Genomic DNA, 22,522 nt, shown 5'->3' with positions numbered 1-22,522 from the left:
TTATTACATGAAAATGTTATGTAGAACCATTTCACCAATTTAATTGCAATTCATTCTGGTTTATATGATCATAAATGATTGTTTTACAAGCCACCAAGATCCTCAGACTTTCTTTGTCCGTATCTTTCTAAAAGGGTTTGTTCAGTGCTTTTACTGCAGGAAAAGGCAGTTTAATTATGAACCTCCACCAAAGCTGCCACAAATGTTAAGATTTTCTTAATTCTAATGTAGAGAACCAGTCAAAACCATGAAAACAGCATGAGACTTAAAGCAGTCCTAAGTAGGTTAGACACAAGTTTCTAATAATTTAGCTATTGTTTTTCAACACATACTAGTATATTGATTTTAAATACATATTGCAGTGTAAAAAAAAAACTCAACTGAGTGAGTAGAAGGGGGAAATGTTGTGCAGTTATATGAGTATTTAATGTCTAGCCTGTCTGGCCTGTTGTACCTTTGGACAAATTCTTGTGACGGCATCAAATTAAGGCTTTAAACATGCATCAACACGAACAGTGATGAAGTCAGTTATGTGTCTTCAGAGTTGAAATATTTGACAAAGCTCATTTTACATTACCGTAATCAACGCTGAATTCTTTATTATTATTTTTTTTTTTACATTTGACTTAACTCAGTCACCAAGTGGGTGAACTTGGTGGTTATTGTGAAAGTCCTATGATCGGAAACTATGAAAGTCCTGCGACCGGAAACTGTTTGGTTGTTTCCGCGGATTTGCTAGCTACTCGTGTGACCTGCCGGTGTCCTCCAGCACTCGAGACTTGACAGCCGGTCATTTAAGGACAAGATCACCAGAATCATGGTTTTCGAGGAGAAGATGATCATGAACGGAGAGCCCGACGATGTTAGTAGCTTTCGTAGATTCACGACAGCTCTGCAATGCCAGTAACGTTTGGTTCGTTGTAAGCTAGCAAGCTAAAACAACACGGCTGACGAAGCTAACGCTAATTCACCTAGCCGTAGCTTGCGTTAGCTTTAGCCACCCTTAATTTTCTAATCGTCATTAAGAAAAAATGTTGGAGCAGCGGAATCAAGAGTGCATACTGGCTTGCTAGTTAAACTGTCTGACGAGTTGTCGGATGTGTCATTGATACGAAAAACAACAGCGTTATCTGATGGGTTTTAGTGAACGGTGTTATTGATGTGCTTGTATATGTCTGTTACAGGAGGAGGAAGAAGAAGAAGAGGAGGAAGAGGAAGAAATGGTGGTACGTTTAAAGGAGATTCCTATAACATTTCAAATCAAAACGTGTTTACAGTCCTTCTGTTTACTGTGAGATTACGCATTTCATCACAAGCCTGGCCGCCATTTTTAATAGTGACTCGACTATTTATAGACTATAGCAATTGTCTAGCATGGAAAGGAGCATTTATTTTTAAGAAGCTTCAGGAATGGGTACAACAATATTGAACCAACCAATAAAATCTTAGACCAAGGGTATAAACTGTTCTTCATAAAGGATGAATGTGGAGTGGGAATGTGCATACAGTTTTCAACCGATGATTGCAGGTAAGAGATGAGGTAGGAAATCAAACCTTAGATTAAAACATTGTTCATGTGGTTTCCCAAGTTCACTGATTGTGTTATCAGTATTATTATTATGTGGTCTGCACAGCATTTAGTAAGAGGCACATTTATTAACTTAATTATAAAGTTTTTATTAGTGATGGATCTTATTATTCTTTTTATTCATACTGGATACATTACCTCCTGGTAATGATCTTCTCTTTTGATCCTTAACTGTGAAGCACTTTGTAAATATGAATACGAGCTTTATATAATAGTCATTGATCATCCCTCTGACGCCTAGTAGTGATGACTGTGAAATATTACTGCAGCGATGGATTACAGGTGCATGTGTGATGCGCACTGTAAATAGCCACATTCATGCGTAACGGTGGAATGTATGACAGCAGTTTGGATGCCGTTGGAGAGCCTCACTGTTGCGACACAATCAACTTTACTTGTTTGTTCTTCTCACTGACAGGTAGCAGAGAAAGGACTTGATATGCAAACAGATGTTTCAAGGCGTTTCTACATCAGTGTATAGATAATTGTGAGGGTGGAGATGAAGCTTGTGCACCTGTGCCAGTTTCCATAATGATCGAGGTTTATGAGACAGAATCAGACGTGCGCACTGCTATATGAATCTGACGGAAGAGAATGGGAAATTTATGTTACTGTCTTTCTGCGACACATAGTTATAGTCATGAGTCTGCACAGAGGCCCCAAATATCTTTTCCCCAGTCCTGACCAACAATGACCAGGTGTGGGGTCATTTCAGGCCTTGTCCATCGCGGCCCCATCCCTGCAGAAGTTAATCTATAAATAAATGACAGGTGTTTTCTCCCTCTGCCATCAGAAAACACCCACAGTTTTAATTGATTAAAACTTGAAGAAAATAAGGTTGGAGGTTTCTGATGGTGTGTTTTTCTCTTTGTGGACAATGGAACATTTCCCCTCTGGATGCCCTGTACACTTTATCAGGAGAGGTTCATGGTCACCTTGAAGTTGGAGATGTTCAGATTAAGTTAATCCAGGTTTTAAACAGGACAGGACTGATTGATCGTCTGCTGAGTGTGTTTCATTGTTTATCATTATACTGTGCTCATGAAGGTACATACTCTGAATGCTGCATTTTCTGTTAAAGGATCCTCTTGATGCGATGCGACAGAAGTGTGAAGAGGCAGAGCATTGCGTTCACACTCGGTCGCGTCTGGAGGAGTGTGAGACCAGAGTTGGCTCTAGGTCTATGACAGCGGAGGATTGTACTGAGGAGCTGTTTGACTTCCTACATGCTCGGGACCACTGTGTAAGTGTGACATTTTCCAACTTTACCAAGCAGAAAGCAATGGTGGCGAAAACAAAAATGTAGGGGCGGACAAATTAAGTAAAGCAGCCCTTCATTGCTCACAAAAAAAAATCTAAAAGCCACACGACATACTGCAGTGTTGGCTACACATTGGCCACTGGCACTTCTTGAACATACATTTAGCCTTTCCTTCTGACATGTCCATTTCTCAATGACTTGCTGGTCAGTCAGTCATCTTTGTCTCTTTTCAATTGATAGCATGGCCAGTGAAGGTCAATATTTATTTATATAGCCCAAAGTCACAATCTCATGCCTCAATGGGCTATATAATCTGTACAGTGAACGACATCCTCTGTCCTTAGACCCTTGATTTGAGTGAGAAAAAATGGGGGGAAAAAATCTTTTAACGGGGAGAGACAAAAGATGATGGAAGAAACCTCAGGAACAGCCACAGAGTAGGGATCCCTCTCCCAGGATGGACAGACATGCAATAGATGTGGCATGTATAGAAAAGAACAACAAAATCACTATTTACAAGTTGTGTTGACAGAATATCTGATACAAATGATATTATATGTTAAGTGTGTGGATCCAGGAGATGACTGAGCATGCCTAATCATTGCCAAGTGGTGCCCGAACAACACGACCTCCTTCCCACCATAGTGACCTAGAAGAGGGCAGGTCACACAAGATAATGAGCCGTAAAACGGAGCTAGCAACCGCACTACCTATAAATGATTGTTTGTTCACATTGACAGATTAAAAAATAACTAGCAGAATGACTGAAAATGTGCCTTGATTCATGAGTAGTTGGCTCTGGTTCAGGCTAAGCTTTCACCTGAAGACCTCTGTCAGCCACCCACCCATCTGTTGTCCAGATGATGATTGGCCAGTGAAGTTGCATGCTTTAATTACCCAAGTTAAATATGCTCAGCACCGCTTCTCAAGGTTGACATAGATTTAAAGATCCACTGTCTTTGTGTATTGATGAAATAACAGTAATTACAGCATAAAAGGTCCTCCCAACATGTGCAAACAAGGCTTCAATGCTCTTTACTGGCAGACAGGTGCAACCCCTAACACATTTTATTTTATCATGTTATTTTATCCGTTAACCCTTTCTCTTTTATTTGTAAGTGTATCCTTACAGTAGGGAAAAGGACTGTAGTTTAGGGACTGTAAATTGCCAAAGAGGTGCATGAAAATAACAATGATGTGCATGACAATCACATATGTATAAGTAACATTAGCAGGGGTACATCAGTTTATCATCCATTTTCCATTCATTATCTATAAACGCTTATACTTCGGAGGTTTGCGAGGGCTGTAGCCAGCTCATCACAAGGTTGACACATGGTAACAAACAACCATTCAAGCTCCCCCAGGTTCGAACCCAGGCAGCAGGGCTAACCACTGGACAACTGTGCCACCAACATTAGTTTAAAATTAACCAAAAATATATGATGCAGTTGTTTTTTACCTCCATGTTACATACATTTGTAATACTTGCAACAATCAGTTTATCTTACCTTGCGCTGTATTGTATATTTGCATTAATGAATTTCCTCTTGTGTCCCCTCTAGGTGGCGCACAAACTGTTCCATTCAGTCAAATGAAGTTGTCCCTGATCGTTGCAAAACTGTCTGATGACATTCTTCAAATATTGTATTGTGTAGAGAACATGGTTTTAAATGCATCCATATGTGGATCTGCTGTATGTTAAATGTATGCTATACTGTATCTGCTAATGAGATAAAACGTAAGTATTTAACAAGGTAGTCTGAGTCGACATTTCATTAAAGTGGATGGCTTGAAAACCTTCACTCGTGTAATGATTTTATTTTGACTATAAATCCAATGAAGTTTTGTCAATGATTGTTGTGATGTGCAACTTCAGAGTTACTTCAGGTGATGATTACAATGGGGAAAACAGGGCAGTTTTAGTTTTAGGTTTAAATTTTCGAATAAATTACGTTTTTTTATCTAGGGACACTTTACTCACTCAGGAGTAACAAACAGAGTAAGGAACAAAGGACACAATTAGCTGACAAGAGTGTTTGACATCCTGCACTCTCAGGACCAAGAATGACATTTGCCCATTGTAGTGAATATGTGATATATATGATTTAAAATACACTTCAAAGGAGCCAAGGTTCAATAAAGTTAAACCAACAACAGCTCTGGTAAATGCCAACTGGTTTATAGACCTCTGTTTCAGCATGTTATTTTAATGAGCCATTGTACAATTGTAAATTTATTGTATTACTTTTCCAACCTGGATCAGTTGGAATCCACCTCATTGACAGATATTAAGAAAAGCTGTAATATTTTGACAAAAATAGTCACTCTTCTCTCTGATGGTCTTGTTTGCTTATGAAGGTCATATAGAGGCATCAGTTTTTCAGTTCTTCACAGATTTCAGGACACACTGTCTTTTTGTACCAAAGAAATAATAAGTGGTCCTCGCAAAAAAATTATTACTGTGTACAGCTGGGCCTACATATAATTTTGTCATTTCTGTACATATTTTGTTGTACAGTCCAGCGTTGAATAATGATAGTGAGCAAATCTACAATACTAGGAGACACCTCACTAAAGACAAAGGAGGGGGCCACAGGAAACATTGGAGCTATCCGGTAGCAACCATAACATTTAAGAGAGAGTGGCTTAGAGGCCTAGTTTCAGCATCTGGTTAGACTTGTGACCTCACCTTCACTTGAACTCCAGCAACTGACACTGAAATGCGTATCAGCACTGGAAAGATGTTGCCTGTAAAACAAGGCTTGTGCCTTTATAATGGCTTTATGACACAGAGTTGACTGAGGACTGTGGATATATTCTTGTTTGGTAAATTTACCTTTAAAGGATGAATTCACAAAAATGAAAAATCAGTAATTTCTGATCATGCCCATGCAGGCGTAAAGTTGGATGAAGTTTCATAGTTCACAAAATATTTCCAGGGCTTCACAGCTTATTTCCCAGCAGTGCCGTGTTAATGAAATTCTCCACCGCACAAGTTGACATGATTGGTTCCTTTAGTTTGTGACACAGAGTAGCTGAGGTCACATCCCTTCCTGTGGACATCATTGGACCTTATTTTGGAAAAAATATCTAAAGCAGAAATGCACAGCTATGGCATTGGCTGGTTATTTTGCTCATGTGGTTTCTTGTATAATATTTTTTTTAAAACACAATTTTGACAGGTCAACAAGGAAAAAAACTTTTACTGGAGGGGGTCTTTACAAGAATGTTGCAAAAAATTTTGATGAAATTTGAACCACGCCTCTTGACAGAATCTGTTAAGTTTAACTAAATTAGTCGGCTTCAGGCACCGACTTGTTTTGTACAGCACAGTCCACGATTGGGTTCATGTGGGGACTTGGGAATAACGTTTACAAAACCTCAACCCCACTGCAGGTAAAAACCAATCTTCTGGCTGATGATTTTAGGTCTTTGTGATCTACCAGCGCCATGCTTGACAGTACGATGTTCTTGGGATGAAAGGCCTCACTTTCTTGCCGTGATGCTGCTCACTGTGGCCAAACAACTCAATTTGTGTACCATCTGACCAGAGTTTCTGGTGCTGCGTTTGGAGCAAGGGCTTCTCTCTTGCATGGCAGCCTTCTAATTCATTGCAGACTAGCTTTTGAGTGGTTTTTGGAAGACTCTTGATCATCCTGACCATTCTTCTCAAAGCAGCGGGTGATAGTTTGCGTTTTCTTGACTGTGGCATTGACACAACTGTGCCATGCACTTTATGCTTAAGAAGCTGCTTGTACAGTTGATCTTTGGATGTTCAACTGCTTTGAAAATGGCTCCAAATGACTTTCCAGACTTGTTCAAATCAATATAAGGCACTCTTTCAGATCAGTGCTTTTCAGACATTCCCATTGTAGTGTTTGTGGCTGAGTCTAATGGGTGTATGAAACAAACCCTTGGTCAATGGTTCCAGAAAGGTCACCAGCCAGTTATCAATCATAATCACTCAGGTGGGAAAAAGAGGCTATGCTACGAAGAAAATCTGATTCACACAACTTTCTAAAATCCACAAAACTGATTGTTCGAGTTACCTACATTTTTGAGCCAGCAGATTTGGTCACATTTTCAGAATATAAATAATAATAATAATAATAATAATAATAATGATAATAATGATAAATTCCGATTTGAAGCTAACTAAAGAGAGCTGTAGAAATCCTTATAAGTGTAGACTGGCGATGTACATTTTCTGTGTGTAAGTGTGTAAACTTTTGACCGCCACTGGGACGACTATAGCAGCTCTGGCGCCCTCCATCTTGTAACTCATTGCCCTTGCACAACATGCTGACCCAAGAGAGGCTTCTCTGTTGTGTCGGCGGTAGTCAGGGACAATTTGCACTCATCACGGTTGAGTTGAAGAAGCGCCACCATGAATATTTAACCCGACTCCTTAACCGCACCCACCTTTAAACAACCGGCTGCGTGTGTTAGCCTCAGGAAACCAACCGTCATCCTTGCACTTGGAGCAGGGACGACCTGGCGTTGGGACGGGGGAACCATGGAACATGTGCAACTGTTTCTTCGGGGGGCTGATCTTGACAGCCGGACGGCAGCTCAGCTGGCCGGTGCCTCCTGTGTGGTGGGAGTCCTGACGGTGCTGGCGCGGATGGTGAGCAACCGCCGAGCCGCGAAGGAAAAGATCCAGAGAGCCAGAAGCCGGAGAGACGAGAGCCTGCAGCGGGCTGAGCAGGCGGTGCTCCAGTACAAGGAGTCGGTGAGAGCCGGGGCTTGGAGGGGAAGTTGTAAACACCGTCTTACCTGCTGTTAACTCTGCTCGGCACCATGTTTTTGATTCTCACGAACGATGAATTGGCATCGAGTGGTGCCAGCAAGTTAAACCACTGGTGTGAATCGCTTACTTACCAAGTGTTCATCTCAAATGCTTCACAGATAACTTTTTAACCATTCCTGTTTAATGCATTATCGATAACAGACAGTCAGTCAGACATCAGAGGGGTATGTGTTGAACTCCTGCTCTGTTCTGCTCAGTGGACACAGTCATCTCTCCAAACCTGCACTAGATAATAAGCCCCCCTACCAAAAAACTTTGATTACGTAGTATAAAAAATACTACACAAGTACAAGTGTCCCCCACCAAAATAACTTAATAATGTATAATAAAGAGCGAAAAAACAAATAGCTGTAATTTATCAGCTACTCAGATTACTCAAATGAAGTCATTTTTGGGGTTAGGGTATTTTTCAAGTCTAATATTCTTGTGTGTGTGTGTGTGCGTACGTGTGTGTGTGTGTGTGTGTCTTCTAGCATCCACTGGCCGAGTCTGCTCTCATCTTGACGCTGTCCTTGTCCGAGTTGACAAAAAAACTGCAGGAAGGCTCGCTGAACCCAGAGGACGTGTTTTACTCCTACATGGAAAAGGTTCAATACCCAACTTGGCACTGCTCACGTGTTATACACCCCAGCACAGAAAAAAACATGGAAATAGTTAATCAATTTGAACTTTTGCTGTCTTATCTCTCCTTCATTTTTGTTTTTTCTGGCCTTGTTGGCAGTGTCCCAGTCTCAGTATCATTTTCAAACTAAACTAATCATTATATCTACAGGAATATAAATTTGCAAACTAGTAAATCCTTGTTTGTATGTTGAAACATTTCCTTACAGTCTGGCCACACTGCCTGCTTGTGTGCGTAACTTATGTGCATCACTATGTAACAGCCGTTTTATAAATATATATTTTAATATGTTTAATATAAAATACACTCCAGTCAGTCAGCAGACATTCAGTTGCACTACCTTGCTTGGCACGACATAGCTCACTTTGTAGCTAGAACAGGGCATTCAAGACACAGTGTGAAAAGAGATGCTGTGGAAATGCATCATATGAGAAAAGTAGCGTGTTTTTTGACAGCTTAAGTATGTAAACCTATTCTATGAGGACCCCAAAATAAAAGTACGAACCTGAAAATGTGCATTATATGACCTCTTTAAAACTGTAGTGAAATGCTGGTATGATGTCGATACGACTGTCTACAGACCACAATGCACAGGCATCCAGCACTGCCAACACTGCTAGTCTTTAGAGAAATGCTGCTTTTTTAAAGGTGGAGCAAGCGATTCTGGAGTCGTCAAATACCTGCACTTCGGGTTGAATCTCCGGTCCAAGCCACTAACCCAAAGTGTATGTTGGCTGAGAAATGACACTCAACAAACTACTACCTTTCTCCAGAATCGCCTCCACCACTTTAAATCAAGTTTATGCACCATCTCAGTACTAAATATAGCCATTTGTTTGAGGTGTTTGGCCCACAGCAACTGTCATGCACTGTCAGCAAACATATATTTTTCTCCTGTTACATTTTTTTAAATTGTATCTTTTCACCATGAACCCATCTGTGCTGTATTCCCCCCCCCCCCCCACAGACCCTGGATCTAAACAAAAAGCTCAACTGCTGCACTGGGATTTTGTTAGAGAGTTTTGATCAGCTGAAAACAGTTGCCTCCAACAAGGAAGGTCTCTTATACGGAGTTCCAGTTAGCATCAAAGAAAACATTGCATACAAGGTATTTTGTAGTTATGTATTACCTGTATTATTACAGGATGGTGATTACTCTGTCAGGGCCTCCAGCTATGTCTGCACTTGTAAAACTGTTACAGCATCATCTCAAGTTTATTGTGTGTCCTTGGTGTGCTCCTTTCTAACATTGCTCTTTTTTTCTGTTTTCATTTCACAACACAAGAATTACGACTCCTCTTGCGGTCTGATCATTAAATTGGACCAGCCTGAAGATAAGGACAGTGTGATTGTGGAAGTTTTGAAGAGACAAGGAGCTATTCCCTTTGTGAAAACTAACCTGCCCCAAGGCCTACTAAAGTACGTCATTTTTTTAATCAGATTATTACAACATTTGGTGGTTCAGCAATATTCAATCACACAAATGGCCATATGTGATTTTTATATTAGCAAAAGGCCATGATACTCATTACTTATCTGTGCTTTTCTTTTATTCTCCATCTCCAGTTATGACTGTGGTAACCCCATTTATGGGCAGACCGTGAACCCCTGCAACCTCCAGAAGACACCTGGAGGTTCGTCAGGTGGGGAGGGAGCTCTCATCGGGGGAGGAGGCTCCCTGCTTGGTATAGGTACTGATATAGGGGGTAGTGTCCGTATTCCTTCCGCCTTCTGTGGCATCTGTGGCTTTAAGGCAACATCCGGTCGGCTAAGGTGATTTACTCAGCTTCTGTCAGATTTGTGGATGATCATTGTACCGTCATGATGACACTCTCCACTATATCTTTGCTTTGTTTAGATGTTGTGATTTCTTTGTGTTTTCAGTTCACGGGGCGTAAGAGCAGCTTTGCCGGGGCAAAAATCTGGTGAGCTACGTTTTTTTATCATCGTTTTCAACATACCATGCTGTGTCTTCTAATAAAATTGGCCACTTTTTCTTATGTCTTGCTAATTTAGTGTGCTCATCCTCTGGACCCATGGCGAGGGATGTGGACAGTCTGGCTCTGTGTATGCAGGCTCTGCTCTGCGACCACATGTTTTCACTGGACCCCACTATACCACCCATACCTTTTAATGCTCAGGTTTGTCTACGATAAAAGAGAAATGTAAAACTGGCAAGAAATAATCCAGCACATTGAAAGGGCGAATTGCCGTCACTGTTAGTTTTGCACAGTTGAAATTTGTGTTAATTAGTGAGTTTGAGAGGTGCTGTAGGCGGATTTTGTTGGCTGTTTACAATGCCAAGCTTTGTGCTGTTCCCATTCTTTACTCCAAGACCTGTCTGTTGGCTTCAGCTACTTACTTACCTTGTGTAAACAGTGGTATCAGTCTACGGTACTCACCTGAATAGCAAGGAAAGAGAACATGACCAAAACTCCTTGGAGGTTTGCTGCCGGTTGTTTTCACTATAAATGTTCAGTCTGGGGAAATGCGCCCTGCTGTGACAATAATAAGTTGAGTTCACCTATATAATGCTGAATGCGAAACATAAAGGAACATTAATATGCAGTCAGCAGAGAACTAAATTTGTGGGCCCTTGCAAGGACAATTTAACATGACAATGAGCAGATAAAGCAAAGAAGTCTTTTAACCAACAACGTAAACATACAGTTCATTATCAGTAGGTTTAAGCCATTTCTTTAAAGGGTAAAGGGCACTATGTAGTTTGGGAGAAGAAATTCAATTTAAAAAAGCTGTTCTCAGAGGAAACTAAGGTCCCCAGACCACTGTTTGAAGCTAGAAAGGTGGCAGGGTCTGCCACATATAAACAAAGTAAAACAATATGAATTGTGTTGTTTTTTTAAGGTCAGTTTGTTTATTTGTTTTTTTGTCCGTCACGAAAAGGAAAATAGTGTGTTTATGGGCAACGTGACGGCAGCATAGCGCTATAGGTTCTCGACACCGATAAATTTATCAAAAGAAATGTCAAAGCAGCATTAGTTACAGCGGGTGAGTGACTGTCCATCAGAAAGGGCAAGAAAAGTCTCGCACAAAGTAAGGACAACGACAACGAAGAAAAAGAAGAAGGTCAACATGGCGAGCGATGTGCAGCCAGATGGCGTTTCGGCACCAACCTGTGAGGCCAGTCGTCAACTAAATGGCATTCGAGAGGACATTGTTGGAATCTATGGAAGAGCGGAAGAAGCAGGAATGAATCAATGCAGCCGAGACCTGAATCCAGTCGCGGGAGAATATTTTACCGGAGTTTGCAAAGCTTCAGATACAAAACGGAGGCTAAATTGACTGATTTACAGCGGCGCTCGCATCGTGACAGTGTCAGAATAAATGGGGTAAAAGTCGAGGAAAGCATGGTGTCAGTGATTACTTTTGTGGAAGATTTTGCTTGGAGGCTTTTTCGACAGCTCTTAATATAGAGAGGGCGCACTGGGCACTCGCCCCGAAACCTCTGACTGAAGCCCCGCCAAGATCAATCCTGGTCAAGTTCCCAAGGTACAGAATGAAGAAGGAGGTCATTAGAATAGCCTGAAGAGGGGACTCAACTTCCAGCCTCCAGGGCTAAAGGATACACCTGGACCGAGAGTGTTTTACAATGAAGGTACAGTGATTTACAACTCAGCAGAAGAAGCAACGGCGAACATGGCAGGGAGGGGGATACCGGTAACACATCTTCCGTTCTGGACCAGAAAGCCCAACTGACATGGTGGTCAGGTGGAAAACGAAAAAACCCGGAAAACACAAGCTCAAGGAAAAGCTTCAACGAACAGCTCCAGGCTCTCCGTCACCGAGACACTCGATAGGTAACGTCAATAATGCCAACTTTTGCTGTAACGGAGATAGCATACATACTGCATCCTATTTTCAAAACATATTCCCAGCCTACATGGTACTGATTCAATCAGCAAAATGAGCAAGGGCATACGTAGGACAAGTTTTGGGTTGGGACCCCTCTATGAGAATCAGAATCAGAAATACTTATATTGTCCCTGAGGGGAAGTTGCTTGTGTTGACAGCTGCTCCCATTCAAAGTCTTAGACAATAAACAGAAAAATACTAACTATATATAAGCAAGAACATCAAAAATATAAGAAATGTACATCTATATATATATGCAGTGTAATAAATAATGCTTCATTTGAAAAATGGGTTATTGCACATTATTTGTTGTAATTATTGCATACAAAAAGAGAAACGAAGCGTCCAGAACCATCCTATTGACTCAGAGTGTCTGACACTTGGAGCGAGTAGTTGAACAGTTTGATGGCCACAGGCAGGAATGATTTCCTCTGGCACTTTGTGGTGCATCTTGGAGGGATCATTCTAGTACTGAAAGTACTCCTGTGGCCACCACGTCATGGAGTGGATGGGAGCCATTGTCCAAGATGCCATGCACTCATGACAGCATCCTCCTCTCTGCCACGACCGTCATAGAGTCCAACCCCATCCCCACAACTTGACTGGCCTTGCGAATCAGTCTGTTCATTTTTTTGGTGTCTGCTACCCTCTAGTGGACACTATGGAATTACTTATCAGCTGGAAGGCTGAAGAGGTCCCTCTTTCACTGCCAGGAGGAAGAGAATTTCCCTCTGTACTCACATTCCATCAGAGTCAGGAGGCCATTAAAGAGGCCATCATTTTGGAAGTCAGTGTTGTAATTTGTGATCGAGTTCACTATTTTGTTCCTGTGTTACAGGTTAATGGTTTTGTTTTTCTTGTAGTTTGTGCTATTGTTCTTTACAGCTCCAGGGGTGAAAGATGTGACGTAGGTATAGGCGTACAGGGGCTTCAAACTAACAAACACATTGAGAAGTATTAAATCAACTAAACTAATCATGTACAATGACAGTGGGCAGGGAAATCCAATCAAGAGGAGCAAGGTTATGACAAAATTGAAGAGGGAAGGGGTGAACATAACTCTCTTACAAGAGACCCATTTAACAGAATAGGAACACAAAAAACTTAAGCGATGGAGATTTAAGCCAATATTCAATATTCAGGGTTCTAAGAGAGGGGTTATAATTTAATTTCCAACAAATTAGATTTTAAGTGCACTTATGAAAAGAAAGGCGGAGACAGGAGATTTGTATTAGCCCGGGGATATCTGCAAGATGTTGGATGTGGTTACTTTTATTAAATGTTTATGCTCCCCCAGGATCTCAATGGAAATTTTACAAACACATTTTTGAGTTGGTGAGCTCTGAGGCTCAGGGTATGGTAATCTGTGGGGGAGACTGTAATGTTAGACTTCACCAGACTCTTGACACGTCCAAACCTTATAATTCAGGAGAGAAGAAACCTACCAAATATATGAAATTAATGATAAAGGAGCTGCGACTCTCAGATGTTTGGAGGGACCTGAATCCTAAAAAAAAGTGACTATACTTTTTTTCACCTGCACAGTGTTTACTTGAGACTCGACTATTTCCTTACATTTCCACAAGATTTATATAGAATGATTGAGTGGGAGATGTGGTCAATGGACTTGTATCACAGCCCAATTGTTATGGGTTTTTGAAAACTATTGAAAAATACTATACTGAGATTAAACATAGGGATTTTAAATCAAAGGCGACAGCAAATAAGGATGGATATAAAGGAAAGCCTTGACGAGAACGATAATGGCGAAGTGTCCCCACTGATTCTTTGGGATTCCTGCAAAGCGTTCCTTAAGGAGAAGATTATAGGCTATTGCTCTACATACAAAAATCAGAGAATAGAAAAACAAAAAGAATTAAAACTATTAGATAACATGCATCAAAATGCACTGAATCAGGAAACAAAAATTTAAGTGGACAAGAAAAAGAATTAATTGAATGGATCTTTCTGAAACAAAGATGTTATGAACAGTGTTGGGGAGTAACGAATTACATGTAACGACGTTACGTAATTTAATTACAAAATGTACGTAATTGTAATCCGTTACATTACTGGGAGAAAATATGTAATTAAATTACAGTTGCTTTTGGAAATTTCAATGATTACAACTTAAGTTACATTTGAAAAATCACAGTTTTTCGCCCCTTCTGGATTCATGTTTGTTTTTAGTTTTTTTCATATCAATATCCTCCTTCCAAAACTGACGCTTGTGATTGGCTCTCTCTGGTCATGTGCCATTCGACTCAACCGACAAACCGCACGGCGGCAGTCAGACTCAGCAGCAACAGTGTCGGCGGCGCACAAGATGTTCCTGTGCTGGAAACACAGAAAACACTTCATACAGACAGAAGCCAGGCTTCCCTGTATACAAAGGTGGCTCTCTGTTAACCCGGCTAGATCACCATGGTAACTTATGCTTAGCTCATAACCTGGTCCCGACCAGGTTCTGTTCAGAGTTTAATCATAAAATCGGCTCTAAAAGCGCCGCTGTTTCACTATTTAACTCATTTACAGCTGGCGTCACCTTTCCTTTGAAAGTCCAGTGGAGCTGGATCAGAACATTTGTACGGAGGGAGAGATCGCGCTGACCCGCTGCTGTTTACTTTCTCTCTGAGCGTCTCTACAGATTTTCAGCTGAGGGGATACGCTGCTCAGCTGATGATCCGACTCGCGTCAGGAGGTCATTTATTAGGCTGTAGCCTGTTTACTTTATATACAGTCAGTCACCACTGAAAGAAGTTGTGCGCTCGCAGCAGGACAGATAATTTAACTTAATGTGGCCATGAATAAATGAATAGTTTCGCCTGTTATGTGTTGCCCAAACGCAGTAAATCTTGAGTAGGTCTTCTCTGTTTTCTCACATTTAAAAAGGTCTTTGTACAGAGACAACATGAGATTTGCTTGTAGCTACAGCACCTAAAAAACCCACTGTAACCTATTTTCATATGCACACCAGCCTCGCTTTCAATAAAACACACACTGGCATTTTATAATTGCGATCAGTGAAATATATGAAAACAATCTAAAACACAGTTTAAAACAACAGTTGTTGTTGCTCTAAAGCTTCATATTTAAAAGCAGCTCAATGTAGAGCTGTCAGAAATTAAAATCAGCCTCCTCTTGTCATATTTGCAGCAACACTGTTGCTTCAGGCTGTGATCAGGCTTTTTATATCGCTCATACTCTCTCCATTAAAACAACCTGCTCCTCTTGGCTGAAATCAGCCCGTTGTCGCTCCATTTAGTGAGGAAGTGAGCCTCCTTCAGTACAGGCCGAAGGTCAGACTCATAATATATGGTTCAACCTTTGAACTGAAAGGTTTATCACACTATAGGTCTTAAAATGTGAAAATTCTAAATTAAGAAAAGTAATCAAAATGTTATCAAATGTAATTAGTTACATTACTTTGAGAAAGTAATTGAAATAGTTACACTACTATTACATTTTCAACAGGGTAACTTGTAATTGTAACCAATTACATTTCCAAAGTAATCTTCCCAACACTGGTTATGAAGCAGGGGGAAATCTGCAAAATTGTTAGTCCAAAATACTAAGTTTCAAATATAGACCTAGGCAGATCATCAGCTCCCAAGATCAAATTAAATTGGGATATGGATCATATTAAATATCTGTTCCGTTCGTTCCGTTTTCCGCAAGGGTCGCGGAGATGTTTTATCCCCCCTTTTTCAGGGGAGGTTACTGGGGCCAAATCCAGTGACTGTGGGTGAAGGCCAGGGCACACCCTGAACGAGTCGCCAGCTCATTGCAGGACCCTTGCTGATGGCAGTGGCTGCCACACAGGTGCCAACTGTGCATCAGGAGCAATTTTGGGGTTCAGTATCTTGCTCAAGGATACTTCGGCATGTAGCTCAGTTCCACCCCAGGAGAGCTGGGATTCGAACCAGTGACCTTCCGATCACTAGTCCAGCAGCTCTACCCACTGAGCTACAGCCGCCCCTATATATATATTAAATATCTAAGAGTAACAAATTAGTATGTTTTAGATTTTAACCTGTAAAGCCAAAAGATAAAGAAAGACATAGGGAGGTGGAATTTAATCCCAGTATTATTTTTTTCGTCACAGATTCAGTCGGTGAAAATGAGTGTATTGCCATGGGTGCTATATTTGTTTCCGACTGTCCATATTGGAAGAACAGATTAACAAATTAATGTATGGGATAGATTATTATCGAGATACATCTGGCAAGAGAAGAAAACAAGGATAAGTTTTCAATTTTCTATCGTCTTCAGATATACCAGAGCACCAGTCCTCTGAGGATCGGTTACCTAGAAAATGATGGCTACACAGGATCATCTCCAAGCATGGCCCGAGGCGTCAGAGAGGTCAAAGCCCTCTTGGAGCAAGCAGGACACACTGTAAGACCACACCACGCACGGACACACACACACTATATATAAGTAAAGGCAACAATAAAATATGTGTATATGTATATTTGATCCTGTAGTTGGTACCCTACAGTCCTCTGAAGACCAGTGACGTTTTCCCTGAACTAGTAGTAAAGGGCATCCTTGGAGATGGAACTACCACCCTGCTTCAGAACCTGTGAGTTGAGGTTCAGTTTAAAGATCAGTGTAATCATTGTCAGTGTAATCATTGTTAATATTTAATTAATCTGATGAGAATTTTCAGGGCCTGCGCATTAAAACTTTAATGTACGACTCAAATGCATAGTGCAGCGGCTAGGGATACTCAGATATTCACAACTCGGCACATGCATCAGAAATGGTAAAAACTGTTTTTGTAATGGGTATTATTTTTCAGTGTGGTAAGGGATTCAACAGTGCTCCCTACAAATCATTTTAACAAAGTACAGTTGCACACCTGGTACATTTCCTCTAGATGTGCAACATTTGGGAGGCACGTGCAACATCTCCACATACTTGATTTTGTTTTTATTGTGATTAGTTGTATGTATGAGAGAGAGAGAGAGAGAGAGGAGAGAGAGGTGGTTATTGTAGTTTAGATTAATTTTTTTCTCTTCTCTTCCCTTGCCTTAATGTGCTTTTTATAAAACTTTGGATTTTCTAAATTAGTATTATTATTATTATTATTATCATTATTATTATTTTACTGACTTATTTCCTGATCCTTGCCCTTGGATCTATTAGCCCACTGGCACATATACAACAAGAACATTACTGTACAACCCTTCCACAATATGGCAATCATTCTTGTTGAACCCCATTACTTACAAACAGACAGCAACTTCATCTATATGTATATCTGTTATTTATATTATTTTTCTTCAGTGAATTCCCATGATACTTCTTTCATGTATATAACATACACTACTCACAATAAGTTAGGGATATTGTTATTTACATGAGTGCTTTTCCTTTTTGGTCTGAATTTTAATGAAATAAGTAAAAGTTCCCTTTGATATTACTAATTATGAATGAGAAGAAACACCATTTTCATTAGTTTAATATTTATTACCCCAAAAATTTAGACAATAACAAGGATAGCCCCAAATAACAAAAATTGACAATGTCAGTAGCGGGTGTTTCCACCATTTGCCGCAATGACAGCTTGACAGCGACGTCTCATGCTCCTCACTAGCCTCATGATGTTGTTCTGAGGCAATGCGTTCCACTCCTCCAAAAGTGCTACACGCAGTTCTGCAAGGTCACGTGGGGATGGGGTACGATCATCCAGTCTCTGCTTCAGCTGGTCCCAGACATGCTCTATGGGGTTCAGGTCAGGGGACATTGCTGGCCATACCATATGAGGCACTCCGACTTCCTGAAGTCGAGCTGTGACAATTCTGGCACGATGTGGTGGAGCATTATCATCCATGAACAGAAAGTTGGGGGTGTGCTGGCGGAATTGGGGGATGATGATGGGTTCTATGATGTCTCTGAGGTAAGAACGTGCAGTGACTGAGCCAACTACAACAACCAAATCTGTTTTGCGCTGACTGGTGATGCCTGCCCAGACTGTTGCACCTCCTCCACCAAAGGGAACCCAGGGGACCATGTTGACCTCGGTGTATCGCTCACATCGCCTTCTCCAGCAACGCTGACGGCCATCATTTCTGTGCAAGGTGACCCGACACTCATCAGTGAACAGGACGGTAGACCACTGCTGCATTGTCCAGGTCACATGGTCTTGTGCCCACTGCAAACATTCACGGCGGTGTCTTGGTGTCAGTGGAGTCACCTGCAACGGTCGTCTGGCATTCAAGCCAAAGCGGTGGAGTCGGTTTCGAATGGTTTGTCTGGACACCCTAGTACCCCTCACATCTCGTGACTGGGCCTGCAGCTGTGTGGCAGTTGTATAACGATGTCTGAGTGCATAGGTCCTTAGGTACTGGTCATCGTTGCAGTCTGTCACTCGTGGGGCTCCACTCCTGGGTCTGTCACGAATTCTGCCAGTAGTTCTGTGTCTTGATGCAAGTCTGCTGATGACACTTTGAGACACAGCAAGTTCACGAGCAACATCTGACTGCCTTCCACCGACCCGAAGGCGCGCTATGGCCAGGTGGCGCTGCTCGTCCGTTAAGTGACGTTGTGTGTTCATGGCTGTTTGAATGATGAACTTGGAATGACTTACTGACAATACCAGCTTTTTATACCCACAGAATGTTGAAATTGATGCCACATTGAAAAGGGTTGTCTTTTAGTTTTTTGGTATTGGCCCCAATATGTAAGGCACACTGTACACAGTGAGACCATTACGTGGAAAACACAAAATGAGGTGTGTCTATCACCCCAATGCAATTGCCTCCCTATCCCGAAACTCTCTGAAGTGAAACAAACACCGTATGTATGAAATCCACTGAGTCTCTCACAATATCCCTAACTTATTGTGAGTAGTGTATATACTCTTTTATTTTCTCTGTTTGACTGATTAATTGTGGCAGGGTTGGCCCAATTCCATCTCCTTTGATTTCTGTTGGACAAAAGATAATAAACCCTATGTCCACCCAAATCAACAGGCTCCCTCCCAATGAGTCTTTGAGTTGAGGAAGTATGACAGTGAGACCTTCAACAGCCAGGCCCCCTAGCTGGATGTGGTACTGTTTTACATAAGCCAAATTTCCAACAAGCAGTCTGGCTGAGTTCAGTTTGTTACCCTCTGTTGAGGTACCTAGCATGTGTGGGCTTTGCAGCAGTGAGTGACTAAAAAAGTTTTGGGTGATTAACCACTGACTACTTATGGGTTGAATGGGACTATTTACCGAAAGGACAAAAGGCTAAAGAGCGAGATCACTTTGATGCCATGGTGACACCTAGGGGTGAAACGATATACCACCTTAGCCATATCATAAAAAAATGTGGCGATACCGTTGTGGGATTGCTTCCAACCTATCGTAGCTATTTTGCTCATAAAGATCATGGATCAAACAAGGTCTGCATGAAGGCATTTTACTCTGTGTGCTTGTCATTGTTTTGTTCTGTTTGAACAGCAGAGGGCGAAATCATACTCCTCAATTAGGTGAACTTGTTCTCTTGAGACTGTCACTACTTCTCCTCTATATGGTCAATACAAATTACAATGAAAAATCACTGAACAGTAATTGTTCTCCTTCTGCTTCTGGTTCTGCTAGACTTACTTAAAGGCACAGTCTGATCGTAGAAGCTGGGCTGCACATTCACAAATGATAGTGCTGCATAACATACTAAAATATGAACATTGCAGTCCAGTAAAAAATGGTCATCTTGGGGCTGCCCGGTAACTCGGTTAGTCGAGCGTGCGTCTCGTATACAGAGGCTTCATCCTCACTGCGGCCAAGTGTTCAAGTCCGACCCTCTGCTGGGTATCATCCTGGCCCCTCTCTCTCATCCCACTTCTCTCTCAGCTGTCCTATCAATAACACCATGAAAAGGCTCAACATTTTTTTCATCTGGACATTTGGAATATACAAACTCGTTTTTGTGCACCTCAAACTATTCCTGAACCATTTTTGCTTTGTGGCACGGTGCATTATCCTGCTGAAAGAGGCCACAGCCATCAGGGAATACCATTTCCATGAAATGGTGTACATGGTCTGCAACAATGCTTAGGTAGGTGGTACGACATGTGAACCCTTGATGATTAATAATTGCTCAGACAAAGGTTTCGTCCTCCATCACATCTTTATTTCAAGTTTCTTCTTGAGTTGCGTCATCAACAGAGCCAGTGAAATTATGCCTAACAAGACAACAAGTCATATGATGAATCCATTTCCAAACAGCTATAGATTTAGTGTGCTAGTAAAAGAAAGCAACTATTAGTCTGCAGAAACAAAATGCAGTGGTTAAATGACAGTTATGAGTAATGATGTTATGATGTGATATTTAAAGTTAAAATGATAGACAAACATGTTATACTGTCAAATGTTGCCCTACACACCACTTTTCTGTTCCTTCATGATCCAACACTAGATGGCAACGTTAGACTATGATGTGAGTGACTAACATGCAGTATAGAGCTCAACATAAGCGAATAAAATTAGCTCCAAAGGCTCCAAAAACAGCTTCCAGTTTTTTTTATTTCATAAAATGACACAACCACGCTCAGCTCTGGCTCTGGCTTTTACTTCATGCCTGGCCTGCACCCTGTTTCTCTCCTCTCTCAGTGCTCTCTCATGATCTTCCTTCATTCTTTGCATCATGTTGGCTGTCTCCCTTTCTCTCTCTCTTCTCTCTTTCTCTCGCTCTCTTTCTCTCTCTTCCCTCTCCTTCCGCCTTTCCTCATTCATCTCCAGCTTCATCCTCTCCCTCTCCTCCTCTCTCTCTTTCCTCTCCCTCTCTCTCTCAGCCTGGAGCTGCTCGTTCATTTTCTTCATGGCTTCGTCATATTTTTTCTGAAGTTTTCTCTCCACTTCCTCTTTTTCTTTTCGTATTTCCTCTTCTTTCTCTTTTAGGATGCGTTGTTTCTCCTCTTCAAGTTTCCTCTCGGCCTCTTGGAACATCTCGTTGGTGTAGTGGCTTCCCCCGTTCTTCTGGGTTATATTTCTGATCTTCTGGAGCAGCTCAGTGACCTGAGAGGGATCCTTTGTCTTATTGTTGAAGACATGGTACTGGCCGTTACATCTGGCCACAAGATGTTGAAGATTTTTGCTTTCATTCAAGAAGTCCTCAAATGGTCTGTCTTCAAGTAGGTCACCACCAGTAAAGAGAGCCATGCTGTATTTGTCTGCTGCTTGGCCAAAGATTTCTTGAATCTTTTCCACCGACTGCATTTCCTCAGCAGTGTATCTCCCCAGCTTGACAATCACAAGGAACACATGGGGTCCAGGAGCAGCATAAGAGATGCACTGGCGTAGACCTTTAGCTGTCTTATCCATACCAAACCTGGTGTCAAACAGGCCTGGGGTGTCAATGACAGCAACCTGTTGCCCACCCACTGTGGCTTTGCCCTTAGAACAGTCTACAGTCATAGACTCGGCACAGAACTTTGATTCAAAGCATTGTCGTCCTAGAATGGTGTTTCCAGTGGCACTCTTCCCCGTTCCTGTCTTCCCCACCATCACTATCCTCAGCTCTGCATTATTTGTTCTGCTTGATCCTGTGGAGAAGAATGAAGGAAACAATGATTAAACAATGATGGGGGAGAAGACAAACTACTCAGAATAAAAGTCATGTGCATCTCTGACTTTCTTTCAATGATCTCAATGTGGCTTCAGGAAACTCTTCCGTTAGCAACTTAAGGGAAAGGTCAGCAGTTGTTTTCAACAGCCCTCTCCCTCACTACAATGTACAATTCAGGAAGTTACTCAGTATTGTCAAGGTCAAACATTGGATTCATCTACATTGAGCAACTGTATTTGGTCCATTTGTGGTTTACATCTCAAATTCTGATACAAGGTATATTTGTCCGCTGCCAAAAATATTCTTCAAATGTTGACAACATAATCCCAGAATATGTCTCAATGAATCAGAAAGAAAATAATTGAGCATAGACATACAGTAAGAGGCATGAGTTTATAAGATAAAAAAAGCATTTTATCATTACAGCAGTACATTATTGTGACAGAAAATGAGATTCAACCATGGTCACTCTAAAATGATAACGTGGACGCAGCATCATATCTTACCTAAGTTTGTGGCCATGTTTGAGTTAAAGAGTCTCGAGTAGATACAACAGCTGAAGTGAAGATTCACAATTCAGACTGTCTGCTCCTGCTGCTGTTTTATAATGAGCCAAATGCACCAAACCTCGCCCACAAATAGCTGTACGACTCACAATGAAATTGAAACTAAAGGTCTTGTGCTTTTTACAGGTACTAGTAAATGGGGAATCCACATACTAATCCAATGGCCAGCCTGTTCAGTACAGTCTAGGTAGTGATGAAAGTGAAATGCATTTTACAACTCCTACCATAGAGCTTTACTTCA

At 41.4% G+C, this 22,522-nt stretch overlaps 3 protein-coding genes across 3 annotated transcripts in view; 2 read left to right on the top strand and 1 right to left on the bottom strand.

Annotated features, from left to right (window-relative positions):
- Window positions 1-687: 687 nt before the first annotated feature.
- Window positions 688-4,654, top strand: uqcrh (ubiquinol-cytochrome c reductase hinge protein). The gene is made up of 4 exons (XM_030433731.1): window positions 688-862; window positions 1,185-1,226; window positions 2,670-2,831; window positions 4,415-4,654. The coding sequence occupies exons 1-4, from the start codon at window positions 818-820 to the stop codon at window positions 4,445-4,447; spliced, it is 282 nt and encodes a 93-aa protein (XP_030289591.1). The 5' UTR covers window positions 688-817; the 3' UTR covers window positions 4,448-4,654.
- Window positions 4,655-7,112: 2,458 nt separating this feature from the next.
- Window positions 7,113-22,522, top strand: part of faah (fatty acid amide hydrolase) — a 49,955-nt gene continuing 34,545 nt past the window's right edge. The window contains exons 1-9 of the mRNA XM_030433921.1: window positions 7,113-7,584; window positions 8,136-8,249; window positions 9,252-9,392; window positions 9,570-9,703; window positions 9,851-10,057; window positions 10,169-10,209; window positions 10,301-10,425; window positions 16,430-16,555; window positions 16,645-16,742. Coding sequence (XP_030289781.1) covers window positions 7,369-7,584; window positions 8,136-8,249; window positions 9,252-9,392; window positions 9,570-9,703; window positions 9,851-10,057; window positions 10,169-10,209; window positions 10,301-10,425; window positions 16,430-16,555; window positions 16,645-16,742 — 1,202 coding nt within the window. The 5' untranslated portion in view covers window positions 7,113-7,368. The remainder of the gene's footprint in view (window positions 7,585-8,135; window positions 8,250-9,251; window positions 9,393-9,569; window positions 9,704-9,850; window positions 10,058-10,168; window positions 10,210-10,300; window positions 10,426-16,429; window positions 16,556-16,644; window positions 16,743-22,522) is intronic.
- LOC115591707 (GTPase IMAP family member 7-like) lies at window positions 20,260-22,307 on the bottom strand. Its single transcript, XM_030433925.1, has 2 exons — window positions 22,222-22,307; window positions 20,260-21,692 (listed from the first exon to the last, which is right to left on the bottom strand). Exons 1-2 carry the CDS (start codon window positions 22,235-22,237, stop codon window positions 20,677-20,679), a joined length of 1,032 nt encoding a protein of 343 aa, XP_030289785.1. The 5' UTR covers window positions 22,238-22,307; the 3' UTR covers window positions 20,260-20,676.

Source organism: Sparus aurata, chromosome 11, assembly GCF_900880675.1.
Source record: "Sparus aurata chromosome 11, fSpaAur1.1, whole genome shotgun sequence".
In the NCBI taxonomy this organism is placed as follows: Eukaryota; Metazoa; Chordata; class Actinopteri; order Spariformes; family Sparidae; genus Sparus; species Sparus aurata.
Note: the sequence above shows the minus strand (reverse complement) of the source record. Positions and strands in the feature narration are given on the sequence as shown.

Excerpts from the sequence above, each read along its gene's own strand:
- uqcrh (XM_030433731.1), top strand. The coding sequence starts at position 818 with ATGGTTTTCGAGGAGAAGATGATCATGAACGGAGAGCCCGACGAT. Across the intron at positions 1,227-2,669 it reads AGGAAGAGGAAGAAATGGTG|GATCCTCTTGATGCGATGCG; the intron begins GTACGTTTAAAG and ends TTTCTGTTAAAG. Across the intron at positions 2,832-4,414 it reads TACATGCTCGGGACCACTGT|GTGGCGCACAAACTGTTCCA; the intron begins GTAAGTGTGACA and ends TGTCCCCTCTAG.